This window comes from Talpa europaea (genome assembly GCF_964194135.1).
Source record: "Talpa europaea genome assembly, chromosome: 15".
NCBI classification, from domain to species: Eukaryota; Metazoa; Chordata; class Mammalia; order Eulipotyphla; family Talpidae; genus Talpa; species Talpa europaea.
The window spans coordinates 43,613,605-43,635,186 of record NC_140083.1 but is presented as its reverse complement, the minus strand read 5'-3'; the positions used below and the strand labels follow the sequence as shown (position 1 = coordinate 43,635,186).

The following is a 21,582-nucleotide window of genomic DNA, read 5'->3' as shown; positions in this document are numbered from 1 at the left end:
TGCAACTGCAACCCCCCCCCCCAACCCATGTACTTGATATTCTCACTACTCAAAATATCACCCCAGGGATTCTCTCATCAATCCTGCCTCATCACCACTCCTGTCTCCTCTACATTAAAGCCAAGAGAAACGTGGTTCATGCACTGATGCTGGTCTATGAACTACTCGCTGTCAGTCTGTGAGGAGATGGCACATGGTGGCGAGTACTTGTCCCCATTCCACAAAAATTGAGGACATGGGCTGCGAGGAGTGAGTTTTAGAGTTTATTTAGCAGTAAGAAAACAGACAGCTCTCTCCTGCAGGGAGGGGACATCCGAAAACAGGTACCCCCAAAATGCTCATTTCTAGGGTCTTTTAGACCAAATACAGCTCACTAAAGAGCCTCAATCTGTTGAATACAGGAGAGGAGAGGAAGCTCTTGGTAAAGATTAACACACAAGCAGCTAAAAATGTAGGAAGCTTGTTGGAGAGTGACACTCACAACCCAAAAAGCAGGTTCATCACCCCTTCCCTCCTGCTTTCTCCCTATCAAGCATTTTTGGGGGTCTCCTGCTCACAGACACAGGGCCTATACATTGCCATTTTTCTATAATTTTTCCTTTGTGACTTTCATTCTCCGTGGGGCCTCTACCCTGTCGACCTATCCAGAGTCTGTCTCAGAAATGAGCACAAAAATGAAGAATAAACCATTCAGAAAGCTTATAGGATTCTGACCAAGGAAATTTTTGTTTATAAACCTTAACAATTAAAAATGATCTTACAGTTGATTTTGAAATGTGGTAAAATATACATTATATAAAATTTATTATCACCTATTTTTAAGGTTATTGCTTGGTGACATTAAGTGCAATCACATTATTGTGCAATCATTACACCATCTTTTCACAGAACTTGCTTAATCTTCCCAAACTGAGACTCTATACCCATTAAACAGCTCCTACTCTCCCTTCTTCTCAAAACACCATTCTACTTTTCCTTTCTATGAATTCATGTACTCTAGATGTATCATAATTGAAGTCATACAATCTTCACATTTTTGAGACTAATTTCACTTAACATAAACTCCTTCAGGGTCCACACACGTTGTAACATGTGTCAAAATTTCCTTTCTTTTAAGGCTGAATAATATCCCATTGAAAAACCTCATGTTTATGCTCAAACTGAATCAGTTATGTTCAATGAATTAGTTATTAATAGTATGTCTCTTGATAACTGTAAATACAGCAATCATTATTTTAGCTACATGCAATCATCGCATCCATGGCATATAATTATTTGAAAATTTTCTAAGGCAAGGGTTAAGGCCTAACCTGAGAATTCAATCAGGTGACTATTTTGGAGCAAGACTACCTAATAGGCTAATATCAGCAGCCCAGGACTCAAACTCTAAAAGATTTTTTTCTGCTCATTCTCACATAACTCTCACAAATGCCAGCCCCTACCACCACAAAAAAAAAAAAAAATAAAAAATAAAAAAAAATCAGTCACTATTGGTAATAAGAAGTGAGAAAAAATCTATTCTTTTAATAATTGTTATTTTCATAAAGAGAAACTTTTAAAAATTAAAGAATAAATTTTAAAATTCAGTTTGATCTTAAATCTATAAACTGAAGGCCACTAGAATTTTGATGCTAAAATTAAAAAAAGTATCATGAGTTCTAGACCATTTTGATGAGTATTTCAGTTACTGCAAAAATTGCAGATATCCAAATAAATCAATTGAGATGTGATTTTTATAGAAAAGTGATTCAAGAGAAAACCAGTAGCGGGTACAAATATTTCAATGGAGCAACAGGTGGAAAGATACAAATTCGGTCAGTGAACTGATGTTAGCTAATGTGAAGTTAACAAAATAGGCAGGCTTCCTTGACAATGCTGTAGTTCAGAAGCATCTAAGAGATGCAAGTTAGGAAGTGCTGATAGTACTAGCCACCAAGGACAAAAGAAGATGACTTTACCCTGGGGCACCAAGTACATCTGACTTCAGCCTTACTGCATGTTTCATTATCACAGTGAACTCCACCTCTCACTATCATACTGGCAAATTTAGGAGAATCCATGACTGGTGTTAGAATTATAAAGATATAGTACAGCAGGCAGTTTATTGTAGCGATAAACTTTCAATTATGATTGCCTAAATTTTAGGAGAGGAAATGCAGGCAATGGTAATATTCTTGAATTTGGGTTTTTTACTGAAATATTAGAAATTCTAGGTCTATACTCATTTTTAATGACAAGACTATTTATTATGTACTTAGGTTACTATACATCCATATAGTTAGTTGTCTAATAACTAGAGAGAACTGTAATCTTCATCTGCTTGATCTTGAAAAGGGGGGTTAAGTTAAAAATGTATTTCACTTGACAATGTACTATTCAAACAAACAGGGCAATCACATTAATTCAACTGGCAGGACACCAGCTGACAGTGAGTTTTGAAGAGTGATGAAACGTGGAGCCATTCCATCCTCGGATTGTCTCGATACCAGACTCACCCTTGGAGGAAACCTACCATCCCAGGACCACAGCTGGTTCCATCGGCCAGAGGCATGTGCTGAGTGCGACAGCCCTTGTGGACGCCCTCCGCGCTCGTGCACCAGAGACGCCTGCACTGCTTCTGCGGAGTGACAAAAGGTGATGGGCAGGAGTGAAAACCATGTTACAAGCACCAGACCAACTCTATATAATGACAGGCTCCTAAGTTGAGCCGATATATGGTTTCCCGAACAAAGCTGGAAATAATAAGTACAAATCTTTACTAAGTTCGAGTTATCAATTTTCTTCTAAACACATAAAACAGCAAGCTTTCATTCCGAAAAACTTTGGGATATCTATGCTACATTAAGCAATGAGAGAGAAATCAAGAGTGGAAATATTCAAAATTATGTGAGACCTTTTTTATTCTTTTCAAGACAGTTTTCTAAAGGGCTTTTTGCTGTTTAATGTTACTCGCAAAGTTTCCAAAAGCCCCTTTTGATCCAGCAGTATGAATAATGTGCATAAAAAACTGCATAATGTACACTGGCTTCCTCTTTTGTGGATATAATGCAGACTTTCAACTTCTGAACAAAGGCTTCTGAACTGAAAATCCACTGAGTCACACAGGAACTGTAAGTCAGTAATGCTTTCCTTTCTCTGAATTTAAATTCAGAGTTTATTTAGAATCTAAATCAGATAGGAAAGAAATGCATCTTATATAACAAACAGTTAAAGCAAATCTTCCACTATACTAAATGTCTAAAGGCTTATTAAAATGTGGGATAATAAATTTAATATTTTTAAAGATTTTTTTTATTTATGTATGAATACAAGAACTGGGGTATCAGCTAGAGGTGTGGGGTAAGAGGATTCACCGGAGCCAGAGTGGAGAGCAGAACAGGCATACTACTGAAACATACTGCTGAGGGGAGCAGCGGACGAGACAGGAGAGGTCTGCAGTGCCATGTGGGTCAGCTCCCTTACTGGGAAATTGAACTCGGACTGAAGTGGATGGCAATAGACTAACAGCATTGAAACTTAACCCCTGTGTCACCAGGGAGGCCCTATAAATTTAAGATTTTAACAGTGATAGTCACTGTGGTTTTTACATCACTTTGCTTACTGTTTAGTAACATTCATTCATTCAACATTCAGTAGTTCTTATTTTGTGGCACTGATTATATGGTAAATCCTTAACACTGGGAATATACCTTTAATTAAATTAAAAGAATGAATGAAGCTGTATTCCTAGCCTAAGGATATTCACAGTCTGGAGCTGTAGTAAGCAAATGGCAAATTTTTGTCCAGGAATGGAGAAAAGAGAGTAACTACTCTGTTTGGGAAAGCAGGACATGGATCCACCAAAATGATGACATTTATTCAAACTCAACCTTAAATCTATGCGCAAATAAAACAAAATCATGGTTACAGATTTAGCAAACAAGTTAAATCAGCTATTTCGATAAAAATTTAAAGTTTCTAACTTGTGAAAATTTCTGAAAATAAGTCATAGAGTAAAACAACCTTAATAAATCTAAACAATTGGCCCCAAATTTTATATCTTTGGATTCAAATCTATATACGTTAAAATACAGCACGCGTGAAGCTATCTGCAGCCACTGCAGCACAAGTTCAATCCCAGCCAGGGAGGTGACCTACATGGTGCATCAGACCTCTCCTGTATTGCCCTTTGTTCCCCTCAACAGTGTATTTCAGTCAGTCTGCCTGTTCTGTTCCCCACTCTGTCGCTGGTGAATCCTCTCATCCCCCACACCTCTGGCCTATACCCCAGTTCTTGTATGCATAAATAAATAAATCTTAAAAAAATATATAGTACACATTTGATTCTTAGGGCCATTCACAGGAGTACATCAAAGCATTTATATTTTCTTCCCTGTGCCCACATTAATATTATTTGAAAAGAATAGTTGAATGGGAGGGCGGAGCAACATGGCGGAGAGGAGACGCTGCGAGTAAGATCTCCCATTAAAAAAAGTTAATAGAGAGGAAAAGCGGCAGGTCCCAGTTGGGACACGGAAGATAAACGGGTGACTCCAGCAAACTACCCGAAGAAGAAAGCTGCCATAAAAGAGGACTAGAAGGGAGGAAAGCGCAGAACCCTGCTCCCCTCCCCCACCCACAGAGGCGGCACTCTCCCACCAGCAGAGAGGAGGAAAAAAACAAACCAAAACGACCAACAAGAACAAACTACGCAGCAAGGGGGACTGTGAGTGGAAAGGAACTATTTCAGCCACCACACCCCGTGAACGGGAGCTGTGGAGAATCCTGTAGGATCCGCCGCGGAGGTGAGCTCTAGGCGCCATTAAAGAGAGACCACGCCCCCCAGGAGGAGGCCAGCACCAGCACACAGCCCCGGGTCGCCCTGTAAGCTTGCCGGAAAAGCGGTGCCCTGGAAAAGCAAACACGGATCGGGATAGGGATAACTCGGAAAAGCAGCCGGTTGAAAAGCAAACGCGGATCAGGATCGCGGTTGCCCAGGTCCCCGCGCCTGCGACCTAGGCTTGCAGGGAGACGCGCTCGAAGACCCTCACTGAGGTGAAAGTCCCTCACTGAGTATCCAGGAACCAGGCACCCAGGCACGGGAGCGGGGTGCAAAGAAGCCATTCTGTGGACACTGAACTGGGCTACAGCCCGTGTCCTGGACCTGAGGGCTTTGGAACTGAGATCCGGAGCACAAAATTCGGGGCGTGGGTTCTCCACGACGGTGGGGCACAAGGCAGACACAGCACCCCAAAGCCGTTGAGGTTTACCCTACCATTCCCGCTGTTTCCTGTCCCACGGGGTGGAAAAAAAAAAAAAAAAAATCTCCCCAAGGGCTCTAGGAGAGATCTCTGGCGCCACCTAGCGACTTGAAACCAGCAGAGGCTCCTGGAGGAGCCAGTGGCCAGCTGGGAAGTTAGCCCACGCCGGGCCCCTGCTGACCAGTAGTCTGAACCCACAGGGGGAGCGAGTACCCAAAGCCAGGGCAGACCAGGCACGCAGAAGAGTGTGCCTGAGACTGGACACGCAGGAAGTGTGTCCTGGATCGCCATTTTAGAACAGGGACATTTCTTCAGTAAAGACTGCCTGCAGAAGGCTCCCTCAGGAGCCAGAGGTGAGCCCGGGGAAGTTCGCCAACACCAGAACACCTCTGGCCTGCAGTTCAAGCCCAGAGGGGGAGAGGGAACCCACCGCCGGGGCAGACCAGGAGCACAGGGGAGTGTGTCCCCACATCGGCATTTTAGAACAGGGACCTTGTTTCAGTAAAGACTGCTTGAAACTGACAGATGGCCCCGGAGGAGCCAGAGGGGAGCAGAGAAGCTCACCCAAGATGCCGGCTAGTCCCAGCAACACAGTGTCCCAAGGCATACGGCAAATTAGAAAACAGAGAGTAGGGAGTAGAAGAACCACACGCAACATAGCAATTCCTCAGGGAAGAAGCACACTACAAAAAGAAAACCAGCCCCCAGATTATAACGACAGTAACTTGGAAGAACTTCTGAGCCTTCCAGAAAGAGAATTTAAAATTGCCTTGATTAAAAAAATGACAGAACTCATAAAGGAAAACAATGATAAGGGAAAAATAATCAATGATCAAAAGAATGAAATTGAGTCCCTAAAGAGGGAAGTAAAAGAAATGCAGGAGATCAAAGAATTAATGGAAGAACTAAAGAATTCTGGGAAAAAACAATGAAAGCAGAATAGATGAAATGGAAGAACGAATAAATTCTCTTGAAGACACAGAAATAAAAAGAACCAAAACAGAAAAGGAAAGAGAAGTACGAAGGAAAAAGAACGAAGAAAGACTTCGGGAACTATTGGACACCATGAGGAAAGGAAATATAAGAGTTATAGGAATACCAGAAGGAGAGGAGAGAGATGTAGGAACAGAGAAAATATTCCAGGAGATAATTGAAGAGAACTTCCCAAATGTGAAGAAGGAGCTGAAAATTGATATACAAGAAGCAAGCAGAACACCAAACTTCCATGACGAAAGGAAAAATACAGCAAGACACATAATAGTGAAGCTCGAAGAATCCAGGACAAGGAAAATATAATGAAGCTGACAAGAGGGAAGAAACAAATAACATTCAAAGGAAAACCAATCAGGCTGACATCAGACTTCTCTGAAGAAACACTACGGGCAAGGAGAGAGTGGAAGGACATAATCAACAGACTCCAAGAAAACAGATGTCAACCAAGAATACTCTATCCCGCAAAGCTTTCCGTCCTCTATGAAGAAAGAATAAGGACCTTCTCAGACAAACAGAAACTATGGAACTTCATTACCAATAAACCCCCACTCCAAAATACTACAAGGAATCCTAAAGCCAGAACCTCAGAGGGAAGAATAACAACGAAAGAAGGCAAAGAAAAAAAAAGATATTAAAAGAATAAATAAAAACAAAGGAAAGACAAACACAATGGCAAATACAGATGCTAAATATCAATATTAACCCTAAATGTAAATGGACTAAACTCTTCAATAAAAAGATACAGAGTTTCAGCCTGGATTAAGAAACAAAACCCAACCTTTTGCTGTCTCCAGGAAACACATTTAGCTACAAAAGATAAAAATAGACTCAAAGTTAAAGGATGGAAAACAATCCTACAAGCAAATGGACCAAAAAAGAAAGCAGGAACAGCTATACTTATATCAGATAAAACAGATTTCAAACTCAAAAAAATAAAAAGGGATCCCAACGGTCACTACATTATGATCAAAGGGACAATACTTCAAGAAGAAATAACACTAACATATATTCACCAAACAAAGGAGCACCAAAATATATCAGACAACTGTTGTCATCTCTGAAAACAGACATCAGAGAAAACACATACATAGTGGGAGACTTCAACACACCACTATCAACAATGGATAGATCAACAAGACAAAAAATAAGTAAAGAAACTAAAGCTCTAAATAAGGATCTAGAGCATTTGGGCTTAACAGACATCTATAGAACACTAAACCCCCAAAAAAAGGAGTACACATTTTTCTCAAGCACACACGGATCATTCTCCAGGATCGATCACATAGTGGGGCACAAGACAAACATCAACAGATACACCAAGATTGAAATCATACCAACCATCTTTTCTGACCATGAAGGCATCAAGCTAGAAATAAACCATAAAAAGAAGGCAAGGCACTTTCCTACCTCATGGAGACTAAAAACCACACTACTGGAAGACCACTGGACTAATGAGGAGATCAAAGAGGAAATTAAAAAATTCTTTGAATTGAATGACAAGGAGGACACCAATATCCTAAATGTATGGGATGCAGCAAAAGCAGTAATAAGAGGAAAATATATAGCAATAGAAGCTCACATCAAGAAACAAGAAAGAACTCAAAGAAACAACCTAATCTCGAAGCTCAAAGATCTAGAAAAAGAACAACAAAAAAACCCCAAAACCAGTAGAAGGAAAGAAATAATAAAAACCAAAGCAGAAATAAATGAAAACCAGTAGAAGGAAAGAAATAATAAAAACCAAAGCAGATATAAATGAAATTGAAACTAAAAAAACAATCCAAAAGATCAATGAAACCAAGAGCTGGTTCTTCGAAAAAAATCAATAAAATAGACAAACCCCTAGCCAGGCTCACAAAGGAAAAAAGGGAGAAAGCACAAATAAAAAGCATCAGATGAAAGAGGAGAAATCACAACGGACACAGCAGAAATCAAAAGAATAATCAGTAACTACTATGAAGAGTTGTATGGAAACAAGTTCAACAATCTAGAGGAGATGGACAAATTCCTACAACTCTACAATCACCCAAAGCTAGATAAAGAAGAAATAGAACACCTAAACAGACCAATTACAATTAGCGAAATTGAAATGGTAATCAAAAACCTCCCCAAAAACAAAAGCCCAGGACCTGATGGATTTACAAACGAATTCTACCAAACATTCAGAGATGAAATGGTGCCTATCCTTCACAAACTCTTCCAAAAACTTGAGAAGGAAGAGACAATACCAAACATGTTCTATGAAGCCAACATTACACTAATACCAAAACCGAATAAGGACAACACAAAAAAGGAAAACTACAGGCCAATCTCCCTAATGAACACTGATGCAAAAATCCTCAACAAAATTTTAGCTTTCAGAATCCAACAATGTATGCATAAGATAATTCACCACGACCAAGTAGGATTCATTCCAGGGACACAAGGATGGTTTAACATCCGAAAATCAATCAACGTTATCCAACACATCAACAAAAAGAAATATAAAAACCATATGATAATATCAATAGATGCTGAGAAAGCTTTCGACAAAGTGCAACACCCATTCATGATAAAAGCCCTTGAAATTCTTGGGATACAAGGAACATACCTCAACATCATAAAGGCCATCTATGAGAAGCCAACAGCCAGTATCATTCTCAATGGTGAAAAGCTGAAAGCAATTCCATTAAGATCTGGAACAAGACAAGGATGCCCACTCTCACCACTGCTTTTCAATATAATACTGGAAGTCCTAGCCAGAGCAATAAGACAAGAGAAAGACATCCAAGGAATCCAAATAGGAAAAGAAGTCAAACTATCACTATTTGCAGATGATATGATAATATACATAGAGAACCCCAAAAACTCCACAGAAAAACTAATTCAACTCATCAATCAGTTCAGTAAAGTGGCAGGATACAAAATCAACACACAAAAGTCAGTACCCTTCCTATACACAAACAATAAATCTGAAGAAGAAGAAATCAAAAAAACCATCCCTTTTATTATTGAAACAAAAAAAATCAAATATTTGGGAATAAATCTAACAAAAGAGGTAAAGGACCTATACAAAGACAGCTATAAAACACTGTTAAAAGAAATAGAAGAAGACACAAAGAAATGGAAAGACATCCCCTGCTCCTGGATTGGAAGAATAAACATTATTAAAATGGCCATCCTACCAAAAGCAATATACAGATTCAATGCTATTCCAATCAAAATTTCAACATCATTCTTCAAAGAAATAGAACAATTATTGATGAAATTCATATGGAATCACAAAAAACCCCGAATTGCCAAAGCTCTCCTGAAAAAGAAAGAAGGGAATGGAGGCATCACACTCCCAGACTTCAAACTATACTACAAAGCCATATCATCAAAACAGCATGGTATTGGAACACAAACAGACATACAGACCAATGGAATCGAATAGAAAATCCAGAAATAAACCCACAGATTTATGGTCAACTAATCTTTGACAAAGGAACAAAGACTATGCATTGGAGCAAAGAAAGTTTGTTCAATAAATGGTGCTGGGAAAACTGGGTTGCTACATGCAAAAGAATAAAGCTTGACCACTACCTCACACCATACACAAAAATCAACTCAAAATGGATTAAAGAACTAGACATAAGACCTGAAACCATAAAATATATACAAGGAAATATAGGCGAAACACTACGTGATTTGCACATCAAAGACATCTTTACAGATACATCACCCAAAGCAGTGATAGTGAAGGCAAAGATAAACAGCTGGGACTATATCAAATTAAAGAGCTTCTGCACAGCAAAAGAGACAATAACAAAAACAAAGAGAAACCCCACCGACTGGGAGAACATTTTTGCACACAACACTAATGATAAAGTACTGATCACAAAAATCTGCAAAGATCTGATGAGAATCAACAACAACAAAGAAAATAACCCAGTCAAAAAATGGGCAGAAGAGCTAAAAAGAAACTTCTCTGAAGAGGAAATGCAAATGGCCAACAGGCATATGAAAAAATGTTCAACATCACTTGTAATCAGGGAAATGCAAATCAAAACTACCATGAGATACCATCTTACACCAGTGAGAATGGCACATATTAAAAAAACTAGCAACAACAAATGTTGGCGAGGATGTGGAGAAAAAGGAACTCTTCTGCATTGTTGGTGGGAGTGCAAACTGGTCCAACCACTATGGAGAGCTGTGTGGACATTTCTGAACCTACTAAACATAGAGCTTCCATAGGATCCAGCAATTCCACTCCTAGGTATTTACCCAAAGGACACAGAAACATCCATTCCAAAGAACACCTGCACACCTATGTTTATAGCAGCACTGTTTACAATAGCTAAGCTTTGGAAACAGCCCAAATGCCCCAAAATAGATGACTGGATCAAGAAGATGTGGTACATATACACCATGGAACATTACTCAGCATTCAAAAAAGATAAACACATGCAATTTGCAGCAACATGGATGGCACTGGAAGGGATCATGCTCAGTGAAATAAGCCAAAAAGAAAAAGAAAAATACCGGATGGTCTCACTCATAGCAGGAATCTAGAAAACTTAAATAAGGGACCAGGAAAATGAATAACTATAAGAAAGTGAAAATCAAAATCAACAAAAAACTATGAATTAGAGACACTTTTTGGGGGGTGGGGCGCGGGAGGGGAGGGATTGGTGTCAGAATGGGGGGGTTGCAATTGTATGGGGAATATAAAAATAAAATTTATTATAAAAAAAAGAATAGTTGAATGCTTTAAACTTTTAGTAACATTTGAAAATTTTTGCAGTTTTCATGACTTTATTTTCTAAATGAGTGTACTTTATAGGATTTCTGTAAGAGTTAGAAAACATAGTACCTAACATTTAAAAAGCACTCAATAAATTTTACTTTCCCTTTTTAAAAAAGAACTTCCTTATAAACACTAAATTTTTCTAAGACATAAAACCTTTCAAGATACATTTAGTTTTGAACCCTCTGTTCAGTGGACATTTTAAAATACATTCTATCTACAACTTTATGGTAGTTTTCAAACAAAAAGAATTTTTCTTACCAAATAGGGACATACTTGAGATCCAGGACCAAACATCAGTTCACACTGCTTGTTTACATCATATATTAATCCAGGAAGTTGTGAAGAAAGATCATAAATTCTTCCATTTGGTTTGTCAAGGAGGCATTCTCCATGACCAGTACTTGACCAATGACAGAAAATAAAATACCATGAATACATATGGGTTTCAGTACAAGATTTCAGTACAAGATTCCTTAGCACAGGCTTCCCTGGTGGTGCAAGGGGTTAAGTACTGCACTATGAAGCAATCCACTGCCTCTGCAGCACTAGTTCAATACCCAGCCAGCCAGGGAGCAACCCACATGGCACAGCAGACCTCTCCTGACTCACCCGCTGCTCCCCTCAGCAGTGTATTTTGGTCAATCTGCCTGTTCTGTTCCCCACTCTGTCTCTGGTGAATCCTCTCACCCTTCCGCACCTCTGGCCTGTATCCCAGCTCTTGTATGCATAAATAAATAAATCTTCAATAAAAAAAAGATTCCTTAGCACATTTTCTGTAGTTCTGCACTGTCAAAGAGAATATCAGTATCTTTTCATAATTTTAAAACCAACTTATCAAAGTCAGCAAAAATCTCACAGTTGTTAAAGTATATTTTACGTGCTTGCCTTTATTTGATCTCCACAGATGCTTTGAAGATCACAATTTCAAAAAGACAAATAATAAACATAATAAACACCAGAATAAAATTTATGAAATGTGTACATGTTGATTACACACTTTCGTTCCAGCTTGCTATGCTATAATGACCAAATTGTTGAAATGTAAAAATATATTTTTGAATCCATTTCAGAAAACAACAACAAAACAAATGAAGTTTTGAAGTATTGTCTCTACCTTAAAGAGGTTTCTCAAGGACTGTAAAACAGTCAAGAATGCCAGTACTGGGAACTTGCAGTTCGGTTCCACCACTTCCCAAAATACATGGCTCTGAGGAAGTTACTTAATCTCCCTAAATCTAAGTCTCTGCAGCTGTAAGTTGAGAGTAGTAATATCTATCTTGCAAACTGCTACTAGCATATATTATCTGCAGTATTTAAAAGACTTTAAAAAGTGGTAAAAATCAAGAGGAAATGTATATTTGTTACTCCTAGTTTGTTGAAATATCCAGTCTACAGAAAACTTGGTAAAAATGTTCAACAGTTCCAATGGAATTAAAAACAACAATTTGTTCCATTACAATTAAAGTAATTTTTTTAACCTATACTGGCTAAAGACACATTAAATTCTGTCCAAAAATAATGAACAGGTAACTTTTGAAATTTCCCTTGGAGAGAATCACATCACCCCATCCCCAAAATAACCACACCCAGTGGTATTTTACATCAGCACCTCAGCTAGCCACTGAGCCAAGCTATTGATATATGTAATCATGTGTAGCTCAGCAACTGTGTGACATGCTTTTAAACCAAGTCCCCATGCAAGTATCACTATTGACCATAATTGTGTGACACATTTATGAATATAAATATTCATAAAAAAAGGGATTCTGTGGCCTCCCTGGTGTGCAAGGGGTTAAGCACTGCACTATGAAGCAGTCCACAGCCTCTGCAGCAAGAGTTCCATCCTCAGCAGGCCAGGGAGCAAGCCACATGGCGAGGCAGACCTCTCCTGTCTCGCCCGCTGCTCCCCTCAGCATTGTGTTTCAGTAGATCTGCCTGTTCTATTCTCCAGTCTGTCTCTGGTGAATACTCTCTCTCTCTCTCTCTCTCTCTCTCTCTCTCTCACTCACACATACACACACACACACCACCACATCTCTGGCCTGTACGCCAGCTCTTATATGCATAAATAAATAATTTTTTTGAAAAAGAGGGGATTCTACCAGTCAAAAAATGGGCAGAAGCGCTTAAAGAAACTTATCCAAAGAGGAAATGCAAATGGCCAACAGATATATAAAAAAATGTTCAATATCACTTATAATAGGTAAATGCAAATCAAAACCACAAATGAGCTATTACTTCATACCTGAGAGAATGGCCCACATTAAAAAAGCTGACAACAAATGTTGGCGAGAATGTGGAAAAAGGAACCCTCTTACACTACTGGTGGGAATGCAAACTGGTTCAACCATTATGGAGGTTCCTCAAATTACTAAATACGGATCTACCATAGGACTCAGCAATTCCAGTCCTAGGAATCTACCCAAAGGACACAAAAACATTAATTCAAAAGGAAACCTGCACTCCTATGTTTAGTGCAGCACTATTTACAATAAGTAAGATATCAAAACAACCTAAATGTCCAAAAATACATGAATGGATCAAAAAGATATGTTACATATACGCAGTGGAATACTACTCATCCATCAAAAATATAAACTCATGCCATTTGCAACATTGGTGGAGCTGGAAGGGATTATGTTTAATGAAATAAGTCAGAAGGAAAGAAAAATTTGTACATGATTGTTAATCATGTCATAAACAAATCAAATTTATAATGTGAAATTTAGATAATGAAAAAGCAAACAAACAGAAGCACTTTAAAAGAACATACAAATACCACATTTTATAATGTAGTAAATGTTGAAGTATAAATAAAGTAACATACATTGCACTCTGATGGAGAAGAAGAATAACACAAGCACATATGAAGTTGTTAGCTATACTCCCCAAATCACACACTTATATCCACAATTGGCAAATTAATAAAATTGGGAAAAATAAAATGAAGAAAATTCCAGCATCATAAATTTAGACTTACTCAAGGAATTCAGTGATATATTTCTGACTGCATTTTGACCAGGTCCAAGGACTTGTATGATAATTTAATGTTGGAGCCATTACATGATACTGATGTTTAATTCCAGATTCCTTACATTTGAAACTATCATCATGTGGAACATTAAATCTAAAAACAAACATAAGCATTTGAGAATACTGAGATATATGTACAACATTAGTAACAGATCTCTTACATTTATAATGTAAGATATAGACAAATCTAATACATCAGAATTTATACTCTCAATTTCTCCTCAAAGCATTATAAAACTAGGGTTAACTTCATGTTTGGAGGGACTTGCTCTTTACATAAACTTGATTGCTAGCAAAACCTGTTGATGTGATATCTGAGTCTAAATAGTGAAAATAATTGGATTCTAGCTCATCTGCAGCAATAAGGACACATCATAAAAACAGCTGCATAGCAATAACCCATAAAAATAACTTCAGGTTTCAATGTGCATATTTTAGGAGATGTGTGTGCACAGGTTGGGTAAAGGTGATGATACATGCTAACTTCTATGCCACTGACTCAACTGGTATCAAAAGGAACCTCTTTCCTGATTTCTTAGAATTCAAAAGCATCTATCTTACATGAAGCAGCCCAAGTACTGGTTTATAACCCTTGAGTGATAATCCATAGAACACATTCCTGAAGGGCAACCAAATCTTCACAAATGCAATGATATTAAATAATTAGTTGATCAGCAACAAAAGTTTTGAGGATCCAGGTATAAACTTGAGTTTAAAAGGAATGCTAAGATTAGCTCATAGGATCAGCTCAGCCTGACTGAGCCAGTGGCCCGGGAGCAAGTCCTGGAGGAGCAGGGCTGGGGGAGTGGGGCCTAACCTCCACACTTGGTCCCTGTGGCTGCCTTGGTAGATGGAGTTGGGGAGCAATTGAAATTGCCGGCCCTGGGCTCCAGGGTTAGCAGTAGTGGCCCAGGGCCCAGTGTCTACTTTCAGAGGCACCCTAGGGTTGAAGGCTAGGATCCTTGCAGGGGGGAGATAAGGGCCAGCGAGGATCCAAAAGTCACTGTCAAGTAAGACTAGACCAGACAAGGAGCCATGGGAGCATCTGAACCAGAAGGCATGAGCCTGGCACAGCTCTCTCATCTCTACAACTGTCAGAAAGAAAAGCACCTGAGCCAGACACAGGTGTATAGCACCGAGGTGACCACACCCTGCTGTCCACCAGGGACCGCTGGCTGACTGTTATGAACCCATTAGCCTCCATCTCTGGCCAGCTAGACAAAGCGCTGGGCATACACATGTCGGCACACCCCAGAAGAGGGTCCTTGGCCCTTCACTGATGGCTCCCCCAAGACAATGGCTGCCCCCACTTCAAGAACAAGAGCCCTAAGGCCCTAAGATCTAGTGCCATGAGGAGGGATGCCAGTGCCCCTGAGCCAAGAGCCTCTTCCCTGACACCTCAGTTTTCCATTTTTAGGGTTTCACATTGTTATTAAACTGATAGGACTTTGGGGGGGTTTGATACTGATCCTGTGCCTCAAGCCCTTTAATAAGGGCATACCTTTGGTGCAGCTAACAGGAAAACAGAAATTATAAAGAACACTAATGCCAGCTGATTCAGGAGCTAGCCAGCTGAAATTTGCATTTAAAAATCAGTATTTTAATTAAACTACTTACCCATATTCTAAAGACACATAAGTAGTTTCTCAGGTAGAAGTCTAAGAGGGTACTCTGTAAGAACAGCTTTCCACTAGCTAGCAGTCTGGAAAACGAGCACATAATGGTTTCTCTCTATCACTGCAAGATACCTACAGTCTTCAGGTATGCTCCTGATCCTGCCCCCGCTACAACAAGCAACTTAAAGATCAAACTGTCTACCTTGCTGGTCACCATGATGTACAACTACGCTAGAAGGGAACTTAAGCGTCACCAGTTCAGTGAAAAATGACCTTCATTTGAATTATCCAAGCTATTAGTGATATCAAGTATGATCAGGAAAAAGTAATCTTACTAAGCAAGGCCACACTAGCCTCCATTCTTTATTATCAGAAAACCATGAACCCCTGGAGTACGAGGAGCACATTTGGGAAATGTAATGAGTTTCTAGGTGTTTCTAGGTGTTTCTAACTTTCCAGTGGAACTCCAAGGGCACCACAGAAAATCATAGCCTCAAATCTTAGTGCATACAACATTAGCAGAATTTTTAATAATGCAGAATCAAATAGAAGAATCCCAAGTCTTTACAAAAAAACTAGGGATCTGGGGGAAAAAAACTTCTGAAAATATCTTTTAAGAAATTCCCACAGGTCCCATTTTCTGCTGGGGCTCTGAGCTTTACCAGCAAGAAATAGTTGGTAATACAAGTATTGGGGAGGAGTTCCCCAGAACCAGGAGCCCCTATAGGCCCTCCCGTAAGATGGTAGAGGACAGTACCTGGTCATGTATAGGATAACAAGGGACAGAGGCCAGAAGTGCTTGTCTGTAATCCAATACAGTAAATGAAATAAAAGAAATCCCAAGTTCTAGTTCTTTGCTTAGTCTGTTGGTCTGTGCAGCCTGTCTGACCTGACCTAGATCACAAAAGAGCCAGAGTTAGCATTTCAAGGATGAAATTTACACTAATATTTTATAAAGAAATAAAGGCGCTAATGACTCAATTGAAGAGGGAATGTCAAGCATTCTGAAAACATGGCACTGAGGTGATTGAAGGAAAACTTACACGTGCCCAAGTTCATGGGCTATAGTGAAGGCAGCACTGAGTCCATTTTCTTCGCTAATCGAGCAGCTCCGCAGAGGGTCACACAGGGTCCCTAGTTCTGCTAACCCTGAAAAATTTCATGTTTACATTTCATCAAACTGGGAAATGTACCAAAAGCATTGAGAAATAATTTTTAAAGCATTTACCATTGGAATTTTACCGAGGATGAATGCAGAGTTTGGCTGTTTATACTGCACAAACATTTTATAAGATGAAGGAAAAAGAACACAATTACGCAATCCAATACAAAAATCAAATCAATATTTTTAGTCCCTTTGTCTAATACATTCACAATCATGTGTCAAAAAGTAAAAGTGAAGAAAGCCAATAGTTGGGATTTAAAAAATTGATACTTTCTTAGCATTTGAGGTAGATTTTCCTAACAATTGGAATATTTTTGTTGTGCTTTAAAAGAGACAGAAGTTGAGGAATCTAAAAGTGGTGGGAAAGTCAGAATAACAAGTTCATTCACCAATACTTTTCAACAAACGGGGAAGTTTTGCACTTTTTCTTATACATTTGAATAAAATGTCTTGGGCTAAGTTCTTCCCTCCCCCAAAAAAGCTTTTCCATAATTAGAATCAAGACCAAAAGCAAGCAAAAAAAAGAAGAGCTAGATATTCTTTAATATTTCTATGTGGAAGTATGAGGAAATTACTGTTTTCCTTAAGATTATAAAATCTGTACTTCCATCTGCAATTCTTAGTCAATTTTCTAAGAAATTTTAAAAATTTTAAAAATGAGCTAAAACTCAATGCATCATATTTTTCTGAATAGCCTGCTGTTCCCATGCCTTCATTAGTATTTTCAATTTGCCTAGTGGCTTAAACCCAACATATTCTTTTTCAGAGATGTCCTAGGTTTGGGGAACATATTATTGACTCCATAATACCCAAATTTTATGTTCATGCTTGTAGACATATCAATTCTAAACTGAACATTTCTTTATTTACTTAATAGGTTTGTGAAAATATGCACTGGATATAATTAAATTCAAACATTACTATTAACAGACAAAATCAATAAAAATCAAAGTGAATGCCTACCATTATGGTACTAAGCAGCTAGTTGATACCTAGATTCATTCAAGCTCATTCAAGGTTTTTGAAAAGTGATCAAAAGCAGAATAAAGTAGCATAAGTCCAAACTTGATACAGGACCCTGTGTCTGGAAGTGCGAGAAGCTGCAGAGACCCTCAGTCTTGCATCTTGAAATACACAGCAATTGTCAACATACTTTATAGAAACGATCAGAGACTAGGAGAGCAATACTTGCAAAAAGAGATACAGCAAGAAACATGGTAATTCTCCCAATACCATCTATTTTTGTCATTACTATCCTTAGTTTATTTTCCCAGGTGTTTTAGATGAGAACATAAGTTATTAATACTTGTGTAAATACAGTTGTGTAGCTGTGAGCAAATTATTTATCCTCACCTATAAAAAATGCAATAGTTGCTGTTACTTGCTAAGTTTGTTGTAAATATTAAATAGGTTAAGTCATGTAAAGCTTTAATATAGTACATTATATATAGTAAACACTCAGATCTATCTACCATTATCATCATCATCATCCTTAACAAAGGATACAAAAATGCTTTCATTTTCACAGTCCATTTTTCTAAAGGTCACTGTGATTTATTTACATTGCGAAATAGGAAGAAATCAAAGAAGAAATTAAAAAAAAAAACCTACCTAGAGACTAATGAAAATGGAGAGGCAAGCTACCAGACCCTATGGGATGCTTTAAAAGCATTATTATGTGGAACATTCATAACAATACAGGACCAAATAAAAAAACAAGTGTGATCCCACTTTAACAATCTAACTCTATAGTTAAACTAGAAAAAGGAACCACAAAAGCCAGTAGAAGGTAAGAAATAATAAAAATTAAAGCAGAAATAATTAGAAAATAAAAAGACAGTTCAAAATATCAGTGAAACCAAGAGTTCGCTCTTTGAAAAAATAAAATTGACAAGCCATTAGCTATTCTTACAAAGAAGACAGAAAACCCAAATTAATAGATTCAGAAATGGAAGGGGTAAAATTACAATGGATACTGCAGAAATACACACAGTATTAAGTACCTATTATAAAAGTCTCTATACAAACCAACTGGTCAACCTACAAGAAATGGACAAATTCTAAGATTCATATAACTTCCAAGATTGAACCAAGATGAAAAAGTCAATTTAAATGTCCAATCACAAGTGCTGATACTCTAAGAGTAATAAAAAGCTTCCCTGAGAACAAAATTCCAGGACCAGCTGGCTTTACCAGTGAGTCCTACCAAACCTAACAAGAAGATGTAATACTACCTTATACACATTCTTCAAGAAAACTGAAGCGGGAGGAAATCTACCCAATATATTCTATGAGACCAGTATTACCTTGATCCCAAAACCAAACAAAGGCAGTACAAACAAAAATTATAGCTCAATATTACCAGTGAACATAGACGCAAAAATTCTCAACAAAATCCTAGCAAATCATATACAACATATCAAGAGAAGAATCCACAATGATCAAATAGGCTTCAAAACTACTGGTTCAACCTACATAAATCATTAATGTCATCTATCAGATCAACAAAAAGGAAGTCAAAAATCACAAGATCATCTCAATAAATGCCGGAAAAGCATTTGACAAGATCCAACATTCATTTATGATAAAAACTCTCCTCAAAATGGGAATAAATGGAACTTAGTAAGTACACATTATAAAAACCACATATGACAAACCTAAAGCTTGTATCACATTCGATGGTGAAAAGCTGAAAGCATTTCCACTAAGATCAGGAACAAGACAGGGTTATCTACTACCAGCACTATTATTCAACATAGTCCTGGAAATCGTAGCTGAAGCACTTAGGCCTGAAAAAGACATAAAAGTAATCCAAATTGGAAAAGAAGTGAAACTTACACTATTCACAGATGGCATGCAAACAACAGAAAAAATAAAAATTTGAACTAACAAACAAAGAAGATAATGGTTACCAAAGGGAACAGGGGAAAGGGTGGACGGCATGGGGTACAGAGGCAGATGGGGTATAGGCACAGGTAACTTGGTCAAGGCAATTAGAAAAAAATCTTTAAATAAAGTAAATTATATACAGCATTATAACCCAATGTTGCCTTAATAAAAAAATACTCCATATGAAAATTTTTAAACACAATGAACAATTACAGATATAAGAAAATATTTTTAAAAAGTAAAGAATAAACACAATGAAAGAGTAGATTTTCTTTTTTTTTTTAAGATTCATTTATTTATGCATACAAGAGCTGGGGTATAGGCCAGAGATGCAGGGAGTGAGAGGATTCACTAGAGACAGAGTGGGGAACAGAACAGGCAGACTGACTGAAATACACTGCTGAGGGGAGCAGCGGGAGAGTTGGGAGAGGTCTGCCTCGCCATGTGGTTTGCTCCCTGGCTGGCCGGGGATTGAACTTGTGCTGCAGAGGCTGCGGATTGCTTCATAGTGTGGTACTTAACCCCTTGCACCACTAGGGAGGCCAAGAGTATATTTTCAATAACAACTAACCAGAAATTTTTAAATTGAAAACATACATATCAAAATGGAAAATTCAGAGGATAGGTAAAATATCCAATTAGACACAAGAGAGAAAAACTATAGAATACATATCAGATCTATTTGAATGAAGCAGTAAGAGAAAAATAAATGAAAGTATGGAGAACAAGATAAGGAATCCTAGTACAAATATAATCAGGGCCACACAAGAGACAGACAAATCAAATAAAAGAGCAAAATTTGAAAAAAAATTTATAACGGTGGGAAACTTTTAGAACAGTTGAAATATATCAATACATACAGAAGTTACAAATATCCCAAGCAGGAAAAGTAAAAACAGATCTATATTAAGACACAATTTTGACAAAACTGCCTTATATTCAAGACGAAGAAAGGTTTTTCAGATGACTAGTGAATAAAAGATCACCAAAGATTCTTCCACTAAACACACTACAGATTTTTCAAGGGCAAAATCAGAAGATAATGAAATGATATATTTAAAACCTGAGAGAAAATAACTGTCAACACAGAATTGGCGCCCAGAAAAATGAATAAAGATATTTCCAGAAAAATAAAAATAGACAATTCTTCACTAATTTCACTTAAAAGACTATTTAAAGATTATAATGCATGGGAAGAAAGGAAAATTCCCTTAGATGTAACACTGGAGATACAGAAGAAATCATGAAAAATTTACAAACATAATCATAAATTTAAACAAATACTGTATACAAAACATAACCTTTAGTAAGGAAGGTTTGCAAAATTATGGAAATAAAATTGTGGACAACGACACCATGTAAGTCAAGAGGAAGTCAAAGTTTCAGTTATCTAAAGTATTGCTTTATAGGAGACAGCTTTACACAAAGTTAATTTAAAAAAAAAGATTTATTTATTTATACAAGCACTGGGTATAGTCAGAAGCGTGGGAGGGTGAGAGGATTCACTAGAGAGAGAGCAGGGAGCAGAACAGACAGACTGACAAAATACACTGCTGAGGGGAGCAGCGGGCAGGCAGGAGAAGTCTGCAAACCATGTGGGACCCTCACCCGGTGGCCAGGATTGAACCTGCGCGGCAGAGGCTGCGGGCAGCTTTGTAACCCAGTGGTCAACCACTGCACCACCAGGGAGACCCCGCAAAGTAAATTTTAGTGTATCTAGTTAAAAGACATATTAAGTTAAAATGGCATTTACATGGGCATTACTATACTATCAAAGTATTTGTAAACCAGAGCAATTACTGTCTTCAACAGATTTTTTTTTAAAGATTTATTTATTTATTTATACAGTCAGAATCGCGGGAGAGTGAGAGA

The 21,582-nt window shown here is 38.0% G+C and overlaps 1 protein-coding gene across 2 annotated transcripts in view; it reads right to left on the bottom strand.

The window, feature by feature from the left end:
• Positions 1–21,582, bottom strand: part of ADAMTS20 (ADAM metallopeptidase with thrombospondin type 1 motif 20) — a gene marked incomplete at both ends in the record, with an annotated part of 179,731 nt that overhangs the window by 97,906 nt on the left and 60,243 nt on the right. For both annotated transcript variants that reach the window (XM_084256236.1, XM_084256235.1), the window contains 4 exons: positions 2,513–2,617; positions 11,266–11,407; positions 13,988–14,134; positions 16,700–16,805. In XM_084256236.1, the coding sequence (XP_084112362.1) occupies positions 2,513–2,617; positions 11,266–11,407; positions 13,988–14,134; positions 16,700–16,805 (500 nt within the window). The remainder of the gene's footprint in view (positions 1–2,512; positions 2,618–11,265; positions 11,408–13,987; positions 14,135–16,699; positions 16,806–21,582) is intronic.